The sequence below is a fragment of the Gilbertella persicaria genome (assembly GCF_025201335.1).
Source record: "Gilbertella persicaria strain CBS 190.32 chromosome Unknown B0P05scaffold_69, whole genome shotgun sequence".
In the NCBI taxonomy this organism is placed as follows: Eukaryota; Fungi; Mucoromycota; class Mucoromycetes; order Mucorales; family Choanephoraceae; genus Gilbertella; species Gilbertella persicaria.
In genome coordinates, this window is record NW_026252030.1 from 41,553 (window position 1) to 62,588 (window position 21,036).

At 38.2% G+C, this 21,036-nt stretch overlaps 4 protein-coding genes across 4 annotated transcripts; 3 read left to right on the top strand and 1 right to left on the bottom strand.

Annotated features, from left to right (window-relative positions):
- The first annotated feature begins 6,941 nt into the window (after window positions 1-6,941).
- On the top strand, window positions 6,942-8,319 carry B0P05DRAFT_563467 (kinase-like domain-containing protein). Its single transcript, XM_051580726.1, has 7 exons — window positions 6,942-7,080; window positions 7,128-7,287; window positions 7,338-7,563; window positions 7,604-7,734; window positions 7,786-7,881; window positions 7,925-8,140; window positions 8,194-8,319. The coding sequence occupies exons 1-7, from the start codon at window positions 6,959-6,961 to the stop codon at window positions 8,227-8,229; spliced, it is 987 nt and encodes a 328-aa protein (XP_051429778.1). The 5' UTR covers window positions 6,942-6,958; the 3' UTR covers window positions 8,230-8,319.
- Window positions 8,320-8,949: 630 nt separating this feature from the next.
- B0P05DRAFT_480452 (uncharacterized protein) lies at window positions 8,950-13,699 on the top strand (the record flags this gene model as incomplete). The annotated part of the gene is made up of 5 exons (XM_051575127.1): window positions 8,950-9,699; window positions 9,744-11,221; window positions 11,276-11,526; window positions 11,570-11,827; window positions 11,877-13,699. The coding sequence occupies 5 exons, from the start codon at window positions 8,950-8,952 to the stop codon at window positions 13,697-13,699; spliced, it is 4,560 nt and encodes a 1,519-aa protein (XP_051429779.1).
- A 134-nt stretch (window positions 13,700-13,833) lies between these two features.
- B0P05DRAFT_563471 (uncharacterized protein) lies at window positions 13,834-14,832 on the bottom strand. Its single transcript, XM_051580727.1, has one exon. It carries the CDS (start codon window positions 14,415-14,417, stop codon window positions 13,866-13,868), a length of 552 nt encoding a protein of 183 aa, XP_051429780.1. The 5' UTR covers window positions 14,418-14,832; the 3' UTR covers window positions 13,834-13,865.
- Window positions 14,833-17,339: 2,507 nt separating this feature from the next.
- Window positions 17,340-20,983, top strand: B0P05DRAFT_480526 (uncharacterized protein; the record flags this gene model as incomplete). The annotated part of the gene is made up of 7 exons (XM_051575130.1): window positions 17,340-17,492; window positions 17,548-17,647; window positions 17,697-18,200; window positions 18,242-19,042; window positions 19,109-20,160; window positions 20,227-20,733; window positions 20,783-20,983. The coding sequence occupies 7 exons, from the start codon at window positions 17,340-17,342 to the stop codon at window positions 20,981-20,983; spliced, it is 3,318 nt and encodes a 1,105-aa protein (XP_051429781.1).
- Between the last annotated feature and the right edge of the window lie 53 nt (window positions 20,984-21,036).

Sequence of the window (21,036 nt, forward strand, 5' to 3'; positions counted from 1 at the left end):
CGGTTGCATTGCAATCCTTCAGGTTTTTAGAACAAATTTTCAGGCCATGTGATCGAACCAGAGACATTAGAGATTTGTTGTGTCCAATGACGCTTATTCCGTCACTATCATCAACTTCTTTCTAAGCATGAAACAGATATGTCAGTTATATGTTTCTATATTTCATATAATACAAATTTTTTACGCGAGCTTCATCTTCATTTTCTTCTGCTTCTATAAAGACATCGACTTTAGCAAAAAGCGTAAGATAGTACTAATGCATACATTCTACTACCCTCTTTCTCTTTCTGGCTTGATTGATTACTTCAATTTGCTGCTCAGCTTGGAAAATGACTGCTTCGTTGGCAGCACGTTCAACTGCATTTATGGCGCAATCAGTGGACATTTTGAGTTACAAATTTTATAGTGAGAAACAGAAGATGTATAAACAAGTATATTAAGGAACGCCCATAGATTTTCTTAGGGAACACCCCTGACGTAAGCAAGCGGGCCGGATAGGAAGTGTCTTAATCTGAAGGGGTGACGCGATGCTGATGAAGGTGGTGGAGTGGTACATAATAGAGAAAACAAAGTAGTCTCATGGCTCCTGAAAAGGCTACGACTGAGGTCATTAAAGCAATGGAAAACAAGGGCTACACTGTCTCATATAGATGTAACAAAGCTCGATTTCTTTAGCATGTATTTTTAGTCAATGACTTGATGACAGAAAGAACAGCAAGATTTTCTGAAGTCGTGATCATTGATGCAACTTATGGCACTGACAATCTAAAAATGCCTCTCATTTGTGCTTATGGAGTAAGTGATGTTAGTCGCCCAAACCTCGTTACCTTTCCTATTGCCTTTGCTTTGTTCAGCAATCAAAACACAGAAACATATCTTTGGTTCTTACAAAACCTTAAAGGCCTTTCCAGCACTCTCAGAAAGAACTATTTTGGTTACCAACAAGTGCAAAGCATTGAAGGATGCTCTTGATGCCTTGTTTCCTCAATCCAAAAAAAAGTCTTGCGTAGTTGGCACATGCTAAACAACTTAGATGCCAAATGTAGTTTAGTAATTTTCAATTACGAAGATGCAATTGAAACCTCTAAAGCACTGGTCAAGAAATTACTCTACTCAAAGAGTTACTTAGAATACAACATTGTCTCGCATGAGGTAACTAGGTTTTTAGATGCTAACAGAAAATTTTAAGAAACTAACGCCAGAATAAATTTTCGAGATTACTATGAATGTGAATGGAAGCTCACTTTCCACAAATGAGCTGGTGTATTTGTCGACTAACTACAGCATTACGGTTGTAAGATAACACACAGAGCTGAGGGAGGCCATGGTGCTTTGGAACGGGGTATGAATGCAGCTCAATCATTGATGCTTGCTTTTGAAAGACTTAATGATTACCTCCAAAGTCATGAAAGCATTAGCTGATGCTTACTGTTCACCAGTTTGCATTTATACTTCTGCTGAGAATCCTTCCTCTGGTAGTATCCTCTTTAGTTTTCTTCCCTTGAATCTACCCAGAAACCAAACCCAAAAGCCCTCACCAATCCATTTCCAACTTGTCAATGATATTCATTAGTGCGCATTGAAGTTCAGCTGCTTTCATATCAGCTGCAAAAACCAATCCATTGTATTTCTATTACCAAGACAATGAAAACGCTTTCAAGAAATACTAGAACAGATAAGGCCAATTCCCAAAAAATTACAAACAAAGTTCCTTCCGAAATCATAATTATCGATGACTAAAAGGTTGAATTACTTTTTTTTTATATATAGAATAAAACTATGGATATCACTTAACGTTCTCGCCACCTTCATCACCCCCATATTAGAACCTCTACTGTCCAGCCTGCTTGCTTACGTCAGAAATTTCCCCTAAAAAATTTTAAGGATGTTCCTTATATTATTCCAAAGAGAATATGGGGCAGAGGGATCAGAAAGTTTTTTTTTGTAGTTGGATTTTATTTACAAAATTATTTAGTCACACATCGCAGAGAGGTGGGACATAGAAAAACAGGGGTAAGGAATAACAAATTAAAGATCATACAATGATCAGAGTTATTTTAGCAAGGAGTGATTTTTTGTAGCTAAGGCTACCTGATAAATTGTATCTGAAATGATACAAGAATGTTCAAAAGCAACCTGGTTGAGAATTAGGTTACAATAGGATTTCTAGATATTCCATTGAGCTATTGTAATGATGGATACAAGCTTGGGGCGGTTTGTAATGGCTAGGGGAAAAGGCTTGAAGAGTGAGGATCTTGTGGAGGGAGGAAGGAGTAAAGTATACCAGAGGGTAGTAGCAGTTCAGTATTTCCAACCAAACACTCCACTTGGTAGAGCAGTGGGCTATGAAATGATCATACGATTTGGGTTGTGATTTGCACAGCCGACAGACAGGAGTAGAGACAGTATCAATCTTGAAAAGTTCGGACGCAGTGGGCAGTTTCTTGTGAAGCACACGATACCACAGTGTTCTAGCCTGAGAGAGCATTGAAGTCCTCCAATACAGAGAGAGCGAAGTACGAGAAGCCTTTATTCGGGATTTAGCTTTGTCTTCATAAGGATGCAGGCAGAAATCCCTAGAAGAGAAAGAGCGCCACAATCTTGTATCAGTCAATTGCTTAGTCAAAGCATCATAGACAGAGACAGTAGATGGTATCGCATCTTGTGTAATATATTGCCACAGGAAAGGTTGAAGTTCTACTGTTTGTTTGCAAAGAACGTCTATAAAGAGCTGATGGCACAATCCTGGCAATGTCCCATATTCATGGCGAACCTTCAGGCGTAACCGGTTACTCTGTTCGTCAAAGAGTAAGAAGAGAGATGCTGATACTTTTGAATGTCGATGAAGCCAGTGGTTCTGAGGTACCTCTTGAAACATGTTAATTAGCGGAAAGTAAAGCAAGTTGGCAAGAGGCACATTATCAAGTTTGAAGTTGATACCAAAGTGATCAAAGGCAGCATAAATACCATTGACAACTGAAGTGGGATGACAAAGGTCATGACGGCGAAGAGTTCTAGAGAAAAAGGGTAGCAATGTATGGTCAGCATCTGGAGACATGATGCCAAAGTGTTCTTTCATAAGCACTCGGAGCTGAGTTGTTAGATTAGACGAACTAAGCAGAGTGAAGACCCATCTCATCTGCAGCACCAAGTATTGTGTGATAGGGTTGAGAGCTCCTAAACTATCTTGATCCTTAAAGAGACATAACTGGTCAAAAGAAACATAAGAAAACTTCTTTTGACACACGTAAGCATAGATAATCGAACGAAGTTCATTCAGAAATCGCTTAGTAGGCGCAAACAACCGCAAGCAGTACCAAATTTTGGATAAAATCAAAGTGTTGGCAACGGTAGCTCTTCCTTGAAGCGAGAGATGACGCTGAGAGTAACCATGAACCCGTGTACGCATTTTTTCCAATAGCATATCCTGGACACGATTCGGTTGAGAATTTGTGTATGGCATATAAGAGCCAAGGTATCGAAAAGCAGAAGGGGAATGATGGTGGTAGTATGTTTCGATATCATGACTCAAAAGCAATGATTCCCAAGATTCTGACTTGACACCACTCAATGAGAAAGCTTCCGTCTTGTTCTTGTTAAATCTTGCATTTGATGCAGTATTACACTTAGTCAAGTGATGTTGGAGACGCATAAAATCAGTGGTATCCTTGACAAACACACAGATATCATCAGCATATGCGATGCACTTTATCTGTTGAAATGTAGTACTTATTGTCGGGACATATCCTTGGTATGTAGGGTCTTGCTGGATTGAAAGAATCAGCGGTTCCAAAGCGATGTTGAACAATAAAGGGGACAAAGGATCGCCCTGCCTTAACCCACGTTGCTGATGTATTGGATCCGTAAAGGATTCGTTGACATTGATTGCTATTGAGTTATCAAAGAACAATTTATAAATACTCTGTATAAATAAGGTAGGAGAACCTAGGGACACAAGGGCTTGTTGAAGATATGTTGGTAATACTCGATCATAGGCTTTCTCCGGGTCGAGAAGCAAACCTACACCTTGATGATGTTCATATCTTGCTTGTTGTAGAACCAAGTGGACGTACATCCCATTTTCGCCAATAAAACGTCCTTGGATGAAGCCCTTTTGAGGCGGGTTGATAATTCGATTCATTATAGGAGCTAGACGTTGGGTAATGAGCCTTGTGAAAATTTTACCATCACAGTTGATCAATGAAATTGGTCTCCAATTTTTTAATTCTTTCTTGGGTATTAAGCGCACTCTGATTTCCTTCCATGACTGAGGGAAAATTCCTTTTATCATGGCATCATTGTATACCTGGAGTATTAGTGGATTCAAACAAGGAAAACCAAATAAGAGTTGAAGGTATATATACCCTAGTCCATCACTACCTGGGCTACTTTGTTTTGGGCTACGCTTTGTCATTCTGACAATATCCTCCCAATCAAATTCCATTTGGAGCAGATTTGCTTCATCCTGATTAACTTTACTTGGAAAGTGAATATTACCTAAATACTCTTGTATTTGATTCATAGGTACTGCATCAATCGCATATAGGTCTTTATAAAACCGTTGTACAATATTCTGCATTGTCGATTTGATGGTATGTACAATTGTTGGTGTTTCAGAATCGCTATCCTTGAAGCCAGACATATATTGTTGGACTGTTCGACTCTGATGTTTTTTTTTCAAGTACCCAGCATTTCACTCACCATTCTCTTGCCAGCGAAGACCAGCCTTTAGAATAGCTATTTCAGCCAGCTCTTGTTGTAGTATCTGTAGCTCATTGCCAATAGGTGGAATTACCAAGCGCTGAACGTCTGGAGGAGGCTTTGTGCGTAGTAAACGATTGCGTTTCTTTTCTAAAGTACGAATTCTCTTAATATGCCAATCAATGTAATCCACTGAATATTCTCTAAGATTGACTTGGCTTTGTGTTTTACTTCATCCCATTATTCTTGGGACAATATGTTTTCATTGAATCCTTGAACCAGATGTTGTATAGTCGTCTCTAATTTCTCTTGTAGCTTAGGGTGGAAAGCATACACTGGTTTGGCACGCCATACTCCATCAAAAAGTGTGAAATCTCAATGGCTGATTCCTATTTATTCAAACTCGGTATATATGGGTGTTGGTGAAACAATACATGGTGATCTCGGGGTTTGAAGTACGTAATGGTTAAACCTTTTTTTCTTTTTTTCTCTTTGTCTTAACAATCTAGCCCAATGCAGCCGCAATTACGGACTCTGTCCTGAGCTGCTGTATTGATAGAACTACGTGAGTCAGAGTCTATGGATGGACAAGCAATTATCGGACTCGGTCCTGAGCCCCGTCTGTACTGAAAGCATAGTTCTATTTGGCTACCCATCTTTTATGTAAAGGCGCACGTTTAGTTGAAAGAATAAAAAATTAGTCTAGAAGGTTCATGGCAAAAAATGAAGATGCTTGATTATTCTATTTTCATTGAAAAGGTGGGTAAAATGTCTCAATTGTCTTTTGTGCGTAAACCTGCTATTATTAATCGCCATCAAAATAGCACTTCTCACATCTCAATTTCTTATAATCTTAGAATTTCACTTATCAGTGTAAACATACTCGCTAATAAAAAGAAATAAAGTTTTGAACAAAGTCTACTTCAAATAATCTCTACATAGTGAACGTTAGAAAAAAAAATGACAAAGAGTCAAGCTCTTGATATGAGGGTAAAATAAACGAAGGTAAAACATGGGTGATACAGTGGCAGTGAATTTCAGTGGAGCAAAATGGCCAAAAATCCTAACGAATTGTTTTTTTCAAAGAGTGCAAAACGGTCAGGAACTATCCATATTTAAGAAAAGCAAGGAACTTGCTCTACTAGTATGAAACATGATCTAAAATGCCTTCATTTGCCATTTTGGCCTCTTCTTGGAGGCGAAAACTATTGTATTATTCGACTAAATTTTGCGTCCAAAGGTGTAAGTATTAGTGTTCTTGTACTATTCAGCGTCTATAGAAAATAGTCTCTTTTCTGTTACTCATAGTGTACAATGAACTTTGAACGCAAGTTTGAGGACAATGCTCAAATGGAGTCGACTTTCTCATCTTAGTAAGCTCGCTTTCTTTTCATCAAAAGTGCCCAGAAATACACTTTTCGCAATCCTTTTGGAATATTTCTGAATTTGCCGTCCTGAGGTCTCAGCCCTCCATGGGTCAAAAAAATAAATTTCGTTCAAGTGCTAAACCAATGGCACTAACCAACTGTTGGGCTCGAAACAACATGTCTCAAATCAAAAAACAAGCTGTTTTGATAGTCTGGTTGTCGAGCAATGGCACATCAAAGAATGTTGCATTTAAGCCCTGTTCTGAGCGTTTTTGCTCAAAATAGCACATAATTTGATAGCTACGGACTCTTGCAAAGGATAAAATGTTATTGGGAGTGCCAAGAATCACAAAGACAGTCAAAAGATGATCCATTTGCAATGCAAATATGGAACAAATGAACAGAAAGAAGTTGTGTTCAGCCGTGTTACATGAACTCATCAAGCTTTTGCGCATAATTCTTGTAATATTGCTGTCTTTTTTTTTTTTTTTTTTTTTTTTTTACAATCCTGCGTACGCTTGCCCGCTATCTTTTTGACTTTGATTGCTTTTGGTGTGTTAAATTATCATGCACGCAGAATACAATAACATTGAACATCGAGAATGTTACAGCATGTTTTTCTTTACACTAAGACTGTCAGTAACTGTTGAATTGGGAGGTTTCCTTCTGAATTTTAAGATAGAAGTTAATCGTTCAAGCTATTTTCAAATACTGTTGCTTTCTCCTATTCAAAGTTGCTAGTATTTTCTGTTAAACTATGCACTCCCCCTTTTGGCACCTGCATAACTTGACCAAATTCCAAAAGAGAGAGAGAGAGAAAGGAGTCACACCAACACTTGGGAGTACAGAAACAGACGAGCTTTTCTTATCCACTCTCTCTTTTGTTGTTCATGATGTTTTTATTTACCTCTGCTCGCGACACAATCTATGCTTTAACATCGTGCTGTTTTCCTAATCCCACTATCCGAATCAATAAAAAGAATTATAAAGTCATCAATCTACTTGGAGAAGGGTATGTTTCTTGGCATTCCCTTTTTTTTGTACTAATGTTTTTTTAAGTGGGTATTCTTTTGTGTATTTAGTACAAGATGAATCGAGTCGACAACTCTATGCTTTAAAGAAGATTCGCTGTCCAGTTGGAGATAGAACATTAACTGATGTTATGCATGAGATTGACATGTACAAGAAGTTTAAAAGTGAATATACTATTCAACTTGTTGTAAGCAAAAGAAAGAAAGAAAGAAAGACATGCTGATATTGTATTGTTAGGATACAAGTATAGTTACAGACTCAGATGGGACAAAGACTGTCTATATCTTTCTACCTTATTATAAAAGAGGCAACCTTCAAGACAATATTAATGCAAACAATGTCAACAAATCATTTTTCCCTGAAAGAGACTTGCTTGAATTCTTTCTCAAAGTGTGTTTTGCACTAAAAGTACTACATACGCTAATGCCTTCAGCAGACAACACCAGTGATTGTATGCCCTATGGTAAGTGCATGACTCTTTCTACTTTAACTCAATCTGTAAGCTCATCGTGATTTAAAACCGGGGAATATTCTTATATCGGATGATGGCAAAACACCGATTTTGATGGATTTCGGGTCAGTTTCAAAAGCACGCATTCCTATCCATTCAAGGCAAGATGCGTTATTACAACAAGTAAGACATGATGCGTATGTCTGTACGCATGGTCATTCATGTTATTTATAGGACATTGCAGCCGAGAATTCAACCATTCCCTACCGAGCACCCGAACTATTTGATGTGCAGACAGGAACCACATTGGATGAAAAAGTAGATATTTGGGTAAGAAATCATAATTCTTGAATGGTTGTTTACTTGAGTATAGAGTCTAGGATGTACTGTGTATGCAGCAGCGTATGGCCAAAACCCATTTGAGGCAAGTGTCAATGAAATGGGTGGCTCACTTGCCTTGGCTATTTTGAATAGTAATTACAAATTTCCAACTGACAAAGAACAAGATGACCCCTATAGTGACGAATTCAAAAACTTCATTCGGTTCTTACTGGTCAATGATCCTAAAGATAGACCTGACATCAACCAAGTAAGCTGTCATATGATATGCCATATTTTTCTAATTGTTTTTTTTTTGCATAGGTCATTGCAAAGCTAGAATCATTACTAAATAAATAAATCAATAAAAAAAAAAGGGCTGCAGCAATGTTTTATACACAGAAAGCGCAGTACACCTGTCAGTGCCACTTTGCCACAATGACAATGAGGTTCTGCTTTTGGTAATTGTGTTCAACAACTCAGTTTCTTTATTTGGAACGAGTGTAAACACAAGAATAGCGTCGTATAGCATCATTTGAGTGTTTCATGTTCAAAAGAGGTTTGTGTTGCCCCCAAACATTGATAAAGCATAGAGGCCTTGTGTCCTGAATTGGTCGTGGATATCATACGGTGTTTGAAAGTGCCTCAGCTGACTAGATACTACATTTGTTTATTCTTGCGTCGATTTTTTACTTTTTGTAAGCATGCGTGGAATAAGTCATGAATTTGCGTGTACGCAGTAAAAAGAACAAGTGGCCATAAAAATCCGCTTTTTCCCTCTTTTTTTTTCACTTTCTCTTTATTTATTTTTTTATAACAATGGCGAAAGGAATTATTGCTCGCTTATTTGGTGGATTATCTAAAACCAACAACAAAAAGAAACATACCCCTTCAGTATCTAAATCAATTGATACTAAACATACACCACCACCACCATTACCACCAGCAAAAGAACCAGAACGACCTCCATTACAACAAACGAATAGTATGGATAAATATGAAGACTATATAGACAAAGATAAAATGACAGACATGAATGAATTTATCAGCACAACAGAAAAGAATGATATTGGCCTGTACATGAAAAACCTGGATCAACTTTCAGATCGAGTAACATACGAAATAAACCAGTCAAATGATGAATATACCACTATTTCGTCAGCAGCGTCTTCGAAACTATCGCTACAGGACGCATTATTTTCACACCTGTCTACGTCTGATTCTCAGTCAGAAGTATCCCAATATTCAGATTTCCCTAAAATAGCAACTCGACAAACAGTGGGGTCCATCTTTAACGAACGACCGTATTCGGTGGCCTCCAGTCTAAACAGCTACATGGACTCATTATCAGATACATCACACAATGACGAAGAGCTCTATTACGAGAAATGTTTTTGCGATACTTACATGGACGCATTACGTTGTTTATCCAAACTTAATGCAACCCAAGCATTTCAACTGTTTGAATTTATTGCGCGTCATGGCCGTCAAGTTTACAATAAAATAAACAGTCGAACACAACAACTTGTCTCCTTTGCTCAGTATCGAGCAGGGCGTATGCTCTGCGAACTAGACGATAGCATGGAAGAAGGCCTTGGTTATTTGCTCGAATCGTCTAAAAATGGCAATGCTCGTGCCACATTTATTTTGGGCTATTATGCTGAGCGACGTGGCGATATAGATCATGCTTGTCACCTGTATCATCAGGCAGCTGTTGCTGGCGTTTTACCTGCTAAAGTATCTTTTGGAAATACCATTCTGTTCAAGAAAACCGTGCCTGGTTTTCAAACACAAGATGCGATTCAAATGCTAGACGAGGCTTCCATTCAGGTAACACACATATTTATAGTGATTGTAACTCACCAATGTAACAGGGACATTCTATTGCTTCTCTTTCCCTAGCTCTGTACTACGAAAAAACAAACCAAATAGAGATCGCCCTCAACTACTGCAAGCATATTCACATCTCACCTACCAGTCCAATCTTTTGTGTCAGTAGCTATCAAATTGCCATCATTTACTTGAAGGCTGGACGAGCCTTTGCAGAAATCGCTTTTCGCTACATGGCTGCAGCTGCTAAAGCCACGTATCTGTCCAACAAGTTTACACCAGCATTACGTAAATTAGGTGTTTTGTCTCTATTAGGTATTGGCACCCCCAAGCATCCTTCTGCCGCATTTAGTTTTATTCAAGAAGCTGCCAAATATGGTGATGAACCAGCAAACATCTTATTGGGCCAAATGTATTTAATGGGCCTTGGTTGTCCAGTCGATCGGTCCCGTGCCATGCAAATATTTACCAATTACCAAGATAACATTGCAGCCAAACTGTCAAGGGGTCTGTTGATTATGCAAGAAAATCCTCAGCATGCGTATCGTGAATTCATTGAGGTCTTGAGGTACCAATCGACTCCCTTTGATGAACAACATTGGAATTTACTCGCTATCAAGTACGAAGCCAGTGTGCGTATTGCTATTTGGGAATACAATGGTATTGGCGGTGCAGAAAAGAACCCCGCAAGAGCGTTTCAAACACTCAAGCGGTTGTCTGAAGAATGCAACTATAGTGGCGCACATTACTGGCTGGCATGGGCGTATCTGGACGGCGTCAAATTAGACGATGGCACTGAGATCGTAGCCAAGAACCTCGATATAGGATTTGAATGTTTGTTGAAAGGCGCCCGTCAGAATAAATCTGATTGTCAATACCGTCTGGGTCTCATGTTGAAAGAAGGCTACAGTAACCAACGTTATCAGAAAAAGCATGCTTTTTCTTTCTTTTTGGAAGCTGCTGAACTCAACTATGCTCCTGCCTTAACTCAAGTAGGTGTCTATTACTTTAGTGGCCTTGGTTTAGAAGGCGGACGTGATCTCAACAAGGCATTCACTTATTTCTCTGCTGCTGCTAAACACAATGATCCTCTTGCGATCCAGTACTTGGCTGACTACATGATCAAGAATACAGCCAATGGGCCTATCAACCGCTACCATATCTACACAGAACTCAATCGTGCTGCAGGTGCTGACCAAGACCCTATTGCCTATCGTATGTTGGCACTCGTAGTCAACAGTGGCATCGACCCTTGTGAGACGTATGAACCTGATCTCAACCAACACACTAACCATGTTGTCTATGATGATTTACTTGCTCTTTACCGCGAAGCCAAATCAGAAGCGATAGATAAGAGTGACATCAAGTTTCGTTTCACATTACATTGTTTGTGGAAAGCCATTGAACTTAAAGATCACAGTTCTGGTCAACACTTGTGTAACTTTTACTCCAAGATGAGCCAAGATGATATCATCAAGACCATCGAAACGTTTGAAAAAGTGGAGACGCGGGTTCCAGACAAGTAAGTAACATGTTGAATCCATAAATAGTAATTTTTTTTTTTTTTTTACTTTAGATTGAGTATTGCTTATGCCCAATTCTTGAAGAAGGCTAAAAATAGATCCAGTGCATTGACCAAGTTTATTGAGGTTGCGTCGTACAATGATATGACGAACAGTATTGGTTGGAATGCACGACTCGAAGCTGCTAAATTGATTGTACTTGAAGGTGAAGGCAAAGCACGTAGCAAGACTTTGGTATTCTCTTGGTTAAATGAGATGGTGAAATACAATGGCAAGAATTTATTTGTACCTTTTATTTTACTAGGTAAGTTATTTTTGTACACAATGGTTTCACTAAACGATTGTAGCTAAATGCCATGATGATGAAATCTGTGCCCATTGTAGAAAACCTTTAGCCAGCTCTTTTTACGAATATGGTTTACAATGCAAGTCAACAGATATCTCACTTGAGGTTCAAGCTAGAATGAAGTTGATTGAAACATACTATCAATCCAACAAGAACACGCTCCTTCAAGAACAACTTGATATGGTTGAGCCTATTTTAGAATCACTTGTAGATGCCACAGAAAAGAAGCTCAGATCAGCAGACGTGTACTACTATCGAGGTAAGTTATCTTTTTTTTTTCTCAAGACATTATTAATCCGCATTTTAAGGTTTATTGGCCTTACATAACGGCACTATCTTTAATTATCGTAAAAAGGCTATGTACTATCTGAGCAAGGCTGAACAATTAGGCCATATCTTGGCATGTCTAGAATTAGGTTATCTTTACGGTACCATGGAATATAAAGAAGAAGCTGCAGACGAATGCTTCCAAAAAGTAGAGAGCAGTAAAGCCACCACTATTTCTTTCAAGAACCGCATTACTGAATCCATGGTCCAAGTGCGTGTGGAGAAAATCAAAACTTCCAATGATTATTTGGTAGAAATCAACAAGATGAAGCTTGCTGCCGGTATTACTTATAGCTATTACAACATGAAGCGTCAAGCTCTTGACTGGTTCCAAGAAATTTCGGATGAACCATTAGCTCAAATCATGATATTGTATTACAAAATGCAAGAACCAGAGCAACGTACACCAGCAAACATCAAGCGTCTTTCTGATTTGATGAGTCCCTTTGAAGCCACGCTCTTGCTGGACTACTATGGTCGTATGGCACTCAGTTATGGTCAATTCCGTCTTGGTCAATGTTATGAGCATGGCCATGGTGTCTCGATCGACAACAACAAAGTTCTTGACTTTTACAACAAAGCTTGTGCCTTTTTACAAAACAACGAAACTTATGAAAAGCTCGCCGATATTTCAGACAAGAGTGGATCCACCATGGACTTGTTTCCTACGCTCTACAATGCTGCTCGTAACGATACCAGTGCTATGTTTAGATTAGGCCAATACTACCATGCCAAGGAACCTACAGATGACCCTGATGTGCCTTGTAAGAAAGCAGCTGATCAGTACTTGAAGGCAGCCCAAGCAGGTCATGCTCAGTCATGTTACTACTATGCCAAGTATCGTATTCATCAAATCCAGCAAACCTCGCCTTTGAATGCTGCTGTGAAATCCAAAAAAGCCGTTAGCTATTTGCGCATGGCTGCTGCCAAGAACCATGGTCCTTCCTTTTATGAACTTGGTAAACTAGAAATAGCAGCTGGCCTATATGAAGAGGGTGTAGAAGATTTGAAAGAAGCTGATTTCTTGGGCTGTGGCGCTGCTAGTTTCGAATTAGGCGAGTTGTATCGTACAGGCTTTACAGGTGTGATTTCTGATAAAGTGACATTCCGTATGATGCAAAACTATGAGAAGTCTTACAAGTACTACACGCGTGCTATGGATCATGGCTTTACGTTGGCCATGATTCGTATTGGAACATTATATGAAACAGGAGCTTTAGGTGAAATCAATTTGGATCAAGCAAAATCATGGTACATGAAAGCATTACAGTCCAACACATGTCCTGAAGGCGCTGCAGAATACGCTTTGGGTTGTCTTGAAGAGATGATTTGGTCCACACCCACTCAACAACAGCGCAAAACTGCCTTTGACTGGTTCTCTAGAGCTTTAGAAGCTAAGAACAAGTTGGCTAATTTCAAGATTGGCAGTTATTTGCTTCATGGTTGGATCATTCAAACAACATTGGAGCAAGATACTCAACGTGGTCTCTCTATTCTTCAAGAAGAAAACAACAATGGCAATGTTCTGGCCATGAAAGAGTTGGCAAGATACCATGAAACTTTAGGCAATTTTCAAAAAGCATTTAGTTACTGGCGTAATGCTGAACTCTTGAATGATTCAGAAGCGTTAGAATTTATTGCTACCTGTTTTGAAAAGGGCCTTTTGGGTCAGAAAATCGATGCTGAAGAATCCTCAAGATACAAAGCACTTGCTCTTGATGCTCGTAAACAAGCTGTAGAAACACAACGTAGTGTCATGGGCTTCAAGTCTGATTATTCTGAAGAACGAAAGCTTTTAAAGTAACTTTATAGATTTATTTAGCTCAATAGAGCATTGTATTTTTGTTTGTATTTATATTTATATGCTTGTATTATTCGCCCTTCCTTTCCCTTTTATGATAACTTATGCTTAAACTATTTTACTACTATTATTATAATTATTGTTTATTAAATTATGTATATTTTTTTTTCTAATGTAAAGCTTTTCCAGCCTCATCTGGTTTATAAACATTATGTTGTGGTAGCGTAGGAACATTGGAATTGTTCATCATGTATTGTTGTCCAGCAACAACACCAGAATGCATAGGAGAACTATTGTGCTGCATTGGTGCTTGAGGAGAATAGGCAGTACCTGAAGTATTACTATCATAGTAATATCCACCATCATCATAATACTCCTGCTGAGGATAGTAGTAATGTTGTTGTTGAGGCTGCATACCATAGTCCATATTGTTATCCACATAATGAACACCATGATGGTTACTATAGCCATAAGCATCGTCTTGATAGTAGTTGCCTTGCTCGTTTAGGCGAGGAAGAGTAGGAGATACAGGCTTGTTATTGTTCATGACCATAGGAGGAGCAGGGCCAGATGTGCGTTGATGAGGGAAATCGCCAAGACCGTAATCTTCAAGATCATTCTTTTTCTCCGTACGTTTAGTACATCCACCACGACGATTGATACAAGCAATCAAACCTCCAATTAAAGCGAGGCCCACTATAGAAAATGAGAACAGCATCATAACATGTTACACTTACCAACACCACCAACCACAGAGCCTATAATAATAGGTGTATTATTTGTATCGTTACTTTTAGCAGGCATCGTAGGACTAGGACTAGTCGAGGATGAGGAAGTAGCAGATGTCAAAGAAGATGTCAAACTAGGTACAATGGAACTAGACGAAGTTATAGCAGAAGTTGTAATGGGAGCAATACTAGATGATGTGCTTGAGGAGGGAATGATAGCTGAAGATGAAGGCAAAGCGATGGACGAAGAAGAAGGCCTGAGTGTAGATAACGTAGTTGAAGCAATAGTGGTTGTGGATGATACTTGAGGTGGAGGTGCAACGGTTGTGGTAGTAGTAATTATGGATGCCTCTGTTGTAGTGGTTATGACTGAAGCTTTTGTAGTGGTCATAGTTCTAAGTGTTGTTGTTGTTGTTGTTGTGGATGGAATGACAGGATCATCCGAAATCAAGATTTGTGCATTATTGATAGTCACCAAGAAAACTAGAATACAGACAACGAAACATCTTGTTTTTTCAGATAATCGCATTGTATATAAAAATAAAAAAAAGACAAAAAGAAAGAGTGGGAAATCATATTCGTATTAGACAGAAGGGATCAGGTATTACTGTAATATTAATTGTGTTACTGTTGACCTGGTGCCAATAAGAAAAGGTACAAACAAACAAAACTGAATATAGAGCACGATGTGATTTACCTATTTCCAACTAAGATTTAGTACAATAGGTTATCAAAGCGTCTTACAATATTCTTATTTACAAAATAAACAACTGTCATACATACATACATATAAACAAGCTTATTTTGAAAAGTATTATTTTCTTTAGAATTGACGAGTATTTACTTAGTGGCAGCTAAATATATATTGACTCTAGTGCTCATAAACTCACAAACTAGTATTAAGTGCAATGGTTTTCACATGGGGTTTAGATCAAAAAAAAAAATCCAATAAATCCATTTTCCCCAAGAATTCGATTTATTTTTATTGTTATGACTAAGATGCTTTGAATGATGTGGAAAACCATGTCTCACATTAAGTAGTACGGTGTAACAAATCCTTCTTTGTGAAAGTAACCAATGAACGCTTCCTCCTAATTAGACTTGCTCAGGAAATAAATACTTTAAATGATCTACATTGTAAAACTTCAAAATCATCTCATGCAGGTTAGTTTAAATAGACCGCAGCAGACAACAATATGCCAAAGGGAGATTTCACAGAGCTCTTATTCCCCATTTCTTGAACCTGTTTTCATGCGTTGGATAGCATATGCAACGAAAAATAGAGAAGCTAAAAGAGACTACTAAGAGTTTAGCAGCTAGAGCTCACTTAATAAGTGTACCGCACGCTACAAAGGTAGGCCTAGGGCCAAATTATAGTCTATTCTAGCAACACCTTAAAAAACATACAAAACTGGAAAAAGCTTTCTTGCGGTAATCCAAGACAGCCAAAATACGGTCACAGATCAATCGCGCGCGCGTTTGTCTCGCGTGCATTATTTAACCTTTTCCCTTTCTTTCCGTGTTCCTTGATAGATTAGTGGCTTGATTGTTCATGAGCTCGAAGCGATCAAACCAAGACCTTCCCTCTGAGGAAAGCTCAAGCAAGAAACATAAAACAAATACACCAGATGTATGTTTGTATTCCTTAGTCTCTCGAAGTTAACTTTTTTTTTCGCTGTTTAGCAAACAGAAGAAGTGGAAACAGACAATACCGATTATGGGGATTTGTTCTTTTGTAGTCTTTGGTCAGGCAAGGATTTTTTCTTATGCACAATTTGGAGGTCTTATATGAGATAAAAATAGGCATTTCAAAAGGAGCGTTTCACTTTGGAGATAGAGAACTTGAAGACAGACTCGAGAATGGATTTGATCAGCTTGACAAAGAACTCGGTATAGAATTAAACAAGCTTGATATATCCTCAACGACATCTAAACAAGCTATTTTAAATCAGAATAATTTAACGGAATTGATTGATACCCACATTCAAGATCCTCTCTCGATCACAAGCGACTCTATTTTAAAAGAAAGAGAAGAAAGAGACGAGACAGAAGAAATAAAAAGCAGTTCTGACAATCAAGATGAATCTGATGAGATGGCTGAAGATACAGGAGAGGAATTCGATGAACTCGAAAGCGAAGACGAAGCAGTGCTTAATACCCAGATCACCTCAATTGAAAAAGAACACACAAGGACCATTTTAGCAACCTATGTAGAGAGCTCAAGCTCAAGTGTGTCTTTCAGCATCAACAGCAGCCCAGTGCTGCCTGAGAGCAGTCCGTTTAGGCCTGAAAACAACATTGAATCACAAGGAAATAACATGTTAGATCCAGCATTGACTTCAGAGGAGGATGAGGAAGTTTTTTATGATGCGGATAATACTACTTTTGAAACCGATACTCAACAAGCAAGCAATTCAAGAGAGGAAAACACACAATCCCATCTCTGTTTCTCAGTGGAGAATGCACCAGCTACAGCAAAAGCAGAAGTAGAAGAATTATTGACTCAACCTGTGATGGAGATGCTTTTTAGTACAACAATTTTGATTTCTTCTGATGAGGAGGAAGATGGCCTCGAAGATGATCCAAACAAGACTACAGAATCCAACAGTAATTTGCTTATGGAGACCAATAGCGATTTACCTATGGAAGCGGATAGTGATTTACCTATAGAAACAAATAGCGATTTACCTATTGAAGTCCATGCCAATTTGCCTTCAGAACAACAGGAACAGTCGAATAGTCAATCTGTTTCTATAGATCAACCACAGGAAGACGTATCTAGAAAAAATAATGAGCTATCATCACTCATGGAAATCAACGACTCTGATATATCACTTGATGAGAATTCTCAACCAGAAACACCTCCTGTATTTCATGCCAGCACACAATATACGCCTACGCATTGGCTAGATGATATGCCTAAATCAATTGGATCTTCATCAGAACACTTGGTAGAGCCTGTTCAATTTAAATCAAGACAAGCTTTTAGCGAATCTGTCAGGCTAAAAATGTGGTGGTATGATGCTTATGAACAGTTTTACAAAGGATCCGTTTATATTTTCGGAAAGGTAAAAAAAAAAAAAAAAACGCTTGATATATACTTGCTTACTACTTTTCTTTTAGACGTTCAATGAACCTAAAAACAAATATGAAAGTTGTTGTATTTTACTACAAGGTATTTCAAGAGAAATTTATATTCTTCCGAGGCAGTACAAAGTGAATGGTAAAGAGAGAGAAAAAGCGTAAAAGAGATTCTTACTCTCAATCATTAGATGCCGGAGAAGGGATGGCAGAAAAAGTAACTTTAAACGATTTAAAAGCAGAATTAAACGAACTATTAAAACGAAAAGGTATTTTCGACTATACGTTGACAGAATGCAAGCGCAAATATGCTTTTGGCACACCTGATATTCCATCTGAAGCCATTTATATCAAATTATGTTACAGTTACAAAGATTATGAATTACCCAATACATTGAGTGGAAATACGTTTAGTCATATTTTTGGTGCAAGTACAGGTCCACTTGAACATTTTATTATCAAAAAGGATGTGATGGGTCCTTGCTGGCTAGATATTCAGAATGTCAGATTGACGGACACTACTCAATCATGGTGTGCTTTGAACGGTGTTAGTTTGATGGACAATTGCTCTGTAGCTGATCAAGGAGAGGAAATGCCACCCTTAACAGTATTGTCTTTAAACTTAAAAACAAGAATGAACAGAAGCATAAAGTCGAATGAGATTATTGCTGCAAGTGGATTTGTTCGCAAGAATGGTAAGTTTTTTATAATTGGGCTCTTTGCTTATCTGTCTTAGTAAGCATTCAACAAGAGGATAAATTACCCGTAAATGCTTCTTGTTTTACATTTCTACGCTTACTGCCCAACACACGTTATATACCCGATGCCATTCAGCAAGACAGTCAAAGCACAAACCATCATGTCTATTTTGAAAACTCAGAAGAAGCTCTTTTGAATGGCTTACTCAGCATGATCCATCGTATTGACCCAGATATCATTGTTGGTCATAACTTTCTTGGCATCAGCCTAAACATATTGTTGCATCGAATGAAACACTACAACATTGATTATTGGCACAAAATAGGTAGACTTCGAACTTGCAAATGGCCCAAGTTGTCCTCTGGTTTTGGTAGTGATGTTTCCAGTTTACAAGAACGTCGTCTAATGAGCGGAAGAATTGTGTGCGATACGTTTGTTACGTCTAAAGATCTTATCAAGAGCAAATCTTATGATTTAACACAACTGGCTTCTTCGCAACTCCATATTGTGCGTGAGGATATCAAACCTGATGATCTTGAAAAGCATTATGAAACTGGAGAAGGGCTACTTTTGTTTGTCAAGCATTGTTTGTATGACGCCTATCTCTCCTATCGATTGATGACTAAAATGAACGTCTTGCCACTCACAAAGCAGCTCACAAATCTATCAGGTAATTTATGGTCGCATACTCTTTATGGCGCGCGTTTAGAACGTAATGAGTATCTTTTACTTCATACGTTTTATCGCAAGAATTACATATGCCCAGACAAGACATTTAGAGAAAAACGACAGCTACAGTTGCTAGATCAAGATTTAGGTAAGCAACGAGTGACATGGAGTTCTGTGTCTCATTTTTTTTTTTTTTTTTTTTTTTACATAGAATTTGAAGCGCACAAAAAGAAAGAAACAACCAATTCAGAATCAAACTCGTTTGTTGGTGGTCTAGTACTTGACCCTAAAGTGGGTCTGTATGATGATTATGTCTTGCTATTGGATTTCAACAGTTTATACCCTACTATTATGCAAGAATTCAATGTGTGTTTTACAAGTATGAGATCTGATCAAGATCGCGTATTTTTTAGCAATGAATCCATGGGTGTCTTGCCAGAACTTGTCAGTATGTTTATCGAACGAAGAAAAAAGATCAAGCAATTGATGAAGGCGCCTGGTGTGGGCAAAGCTCACCAATCACGCTATGAAATTGAACAAATGGCTCTCAAGTTAACTGCCAACAGTATGTATGGTTCTCTAGGTTCATCCGTTTCTCGTTTTCAAGCCAAGTCACTTGCTATGTTTATTACAGAAAAGGGTCGAGAAATTCTTCAAAGTACTGTGGATTTAGCAAAAGAAATGGGATTGGATGTGATTTATGGTGATACAGACTCTGTCATGATCAATACTCATCAAAAGAAACTTGCTGTAGCAAAAGCTATGGGTGAACTCTTTAAGCGCAGAGTCAATCGTCATCATCGATTACTTGAGATTGGCATTGATGGGGTATTTAGACGCACACTTCTCTCTCGTAAAAAGAAATATGCTTCTCTAGTCGTTACTCAATCTCGAGACGGCCATTGGCAAGAATCCATGCAGGTGAAAGGATTTGATTTAGTGCGAAGAGATTGGTGTAGTCTATCACACGATGTATCTGAATATGTTCTTAAGACTATTTTCTTTGAACCAGATCAAAAGACAACGGTGGATACTATTCATCAATATCTCAAGACAGTAGCTCAAAAGGCCAAAGCAGGAGAATATGCCATTCATGACTACATCATTCGAAAACAACTCACGAAATCGCTTGAGGAGTATAGTGGCTCTAGATCCAATCCTCATGTTATGGTTGCTAAAGAAATGCGTCGTGCTGGTCGGATGGTACGGGTGGGCGACACTATTTCCTATGTGATGTGCAAACAGGATTCCAAATCTTCTCCTCCAGTGGCTCGTATGATTGACGATGTTCTTGAGAAAAGAGCGGAAATAGGCAAGTCTATACAAAGATATATGTGTAAGAATTAACATCAGACAGATATTGAATGGTACTTGAAAAAGCAAATTTTGCCTCCTGTTTATAGATTGTGTCAACCTATACAAGGTACTGACATACAACAGTTAACAGCACAACTTGGTTTGGATATGAAGGATTTGGTACAAGAAATGGAAACTATGCAACTGGAGAAATTAGAGAAAGAAGAAGATCCTGACTTCATCTTGTTAAATGATATTAACCGTTACAGCCATATTGAGCCTCCTACCTTTGAATGCTTTGCATGTAGCCATCTCAGCATTTATACAGGACCTATTCAAGTAGAAAACGGACACATGGTTTCTGGATTAACATGTTCATCTTGCCATTCTGTGATGAACGCTGCTAGTATCTGGTGTCAAGTTCGACTGAAAATAGAATCTCTTGTGGAAAAATGCTACAATAGAATATTAGTCTGCAGTAATAAGTCATGCGATTTTTATACTCGAAATGAAAGTGAAACTCATTGTTTGGTACCTAACTGCAATGGAAACTTGGTTCCTGAGGTAAATGAGTCTATGGATAAAATTATTGTGTTTGTTAACGCCTATACAGATTTCTGATAGAAGTTTATATAATCAATTATGCTATCTTTCTCAACTGTTTGATTATCCACAAGCAAGGGAAAAGGTGCCAGATAATTTAGAAGATCATGTCTCGCATTGTCAATCAGAATTTGCCATGATAAAGCAACGTATTGATCAGTTTATTGAGCATTCAAACTATCGGTTTGTTAATATTTCATGGGCGGCTTAATCTGGTAACAATAAAACCATATATTCGGATCTTTTTGCTTGTATCACAACTAT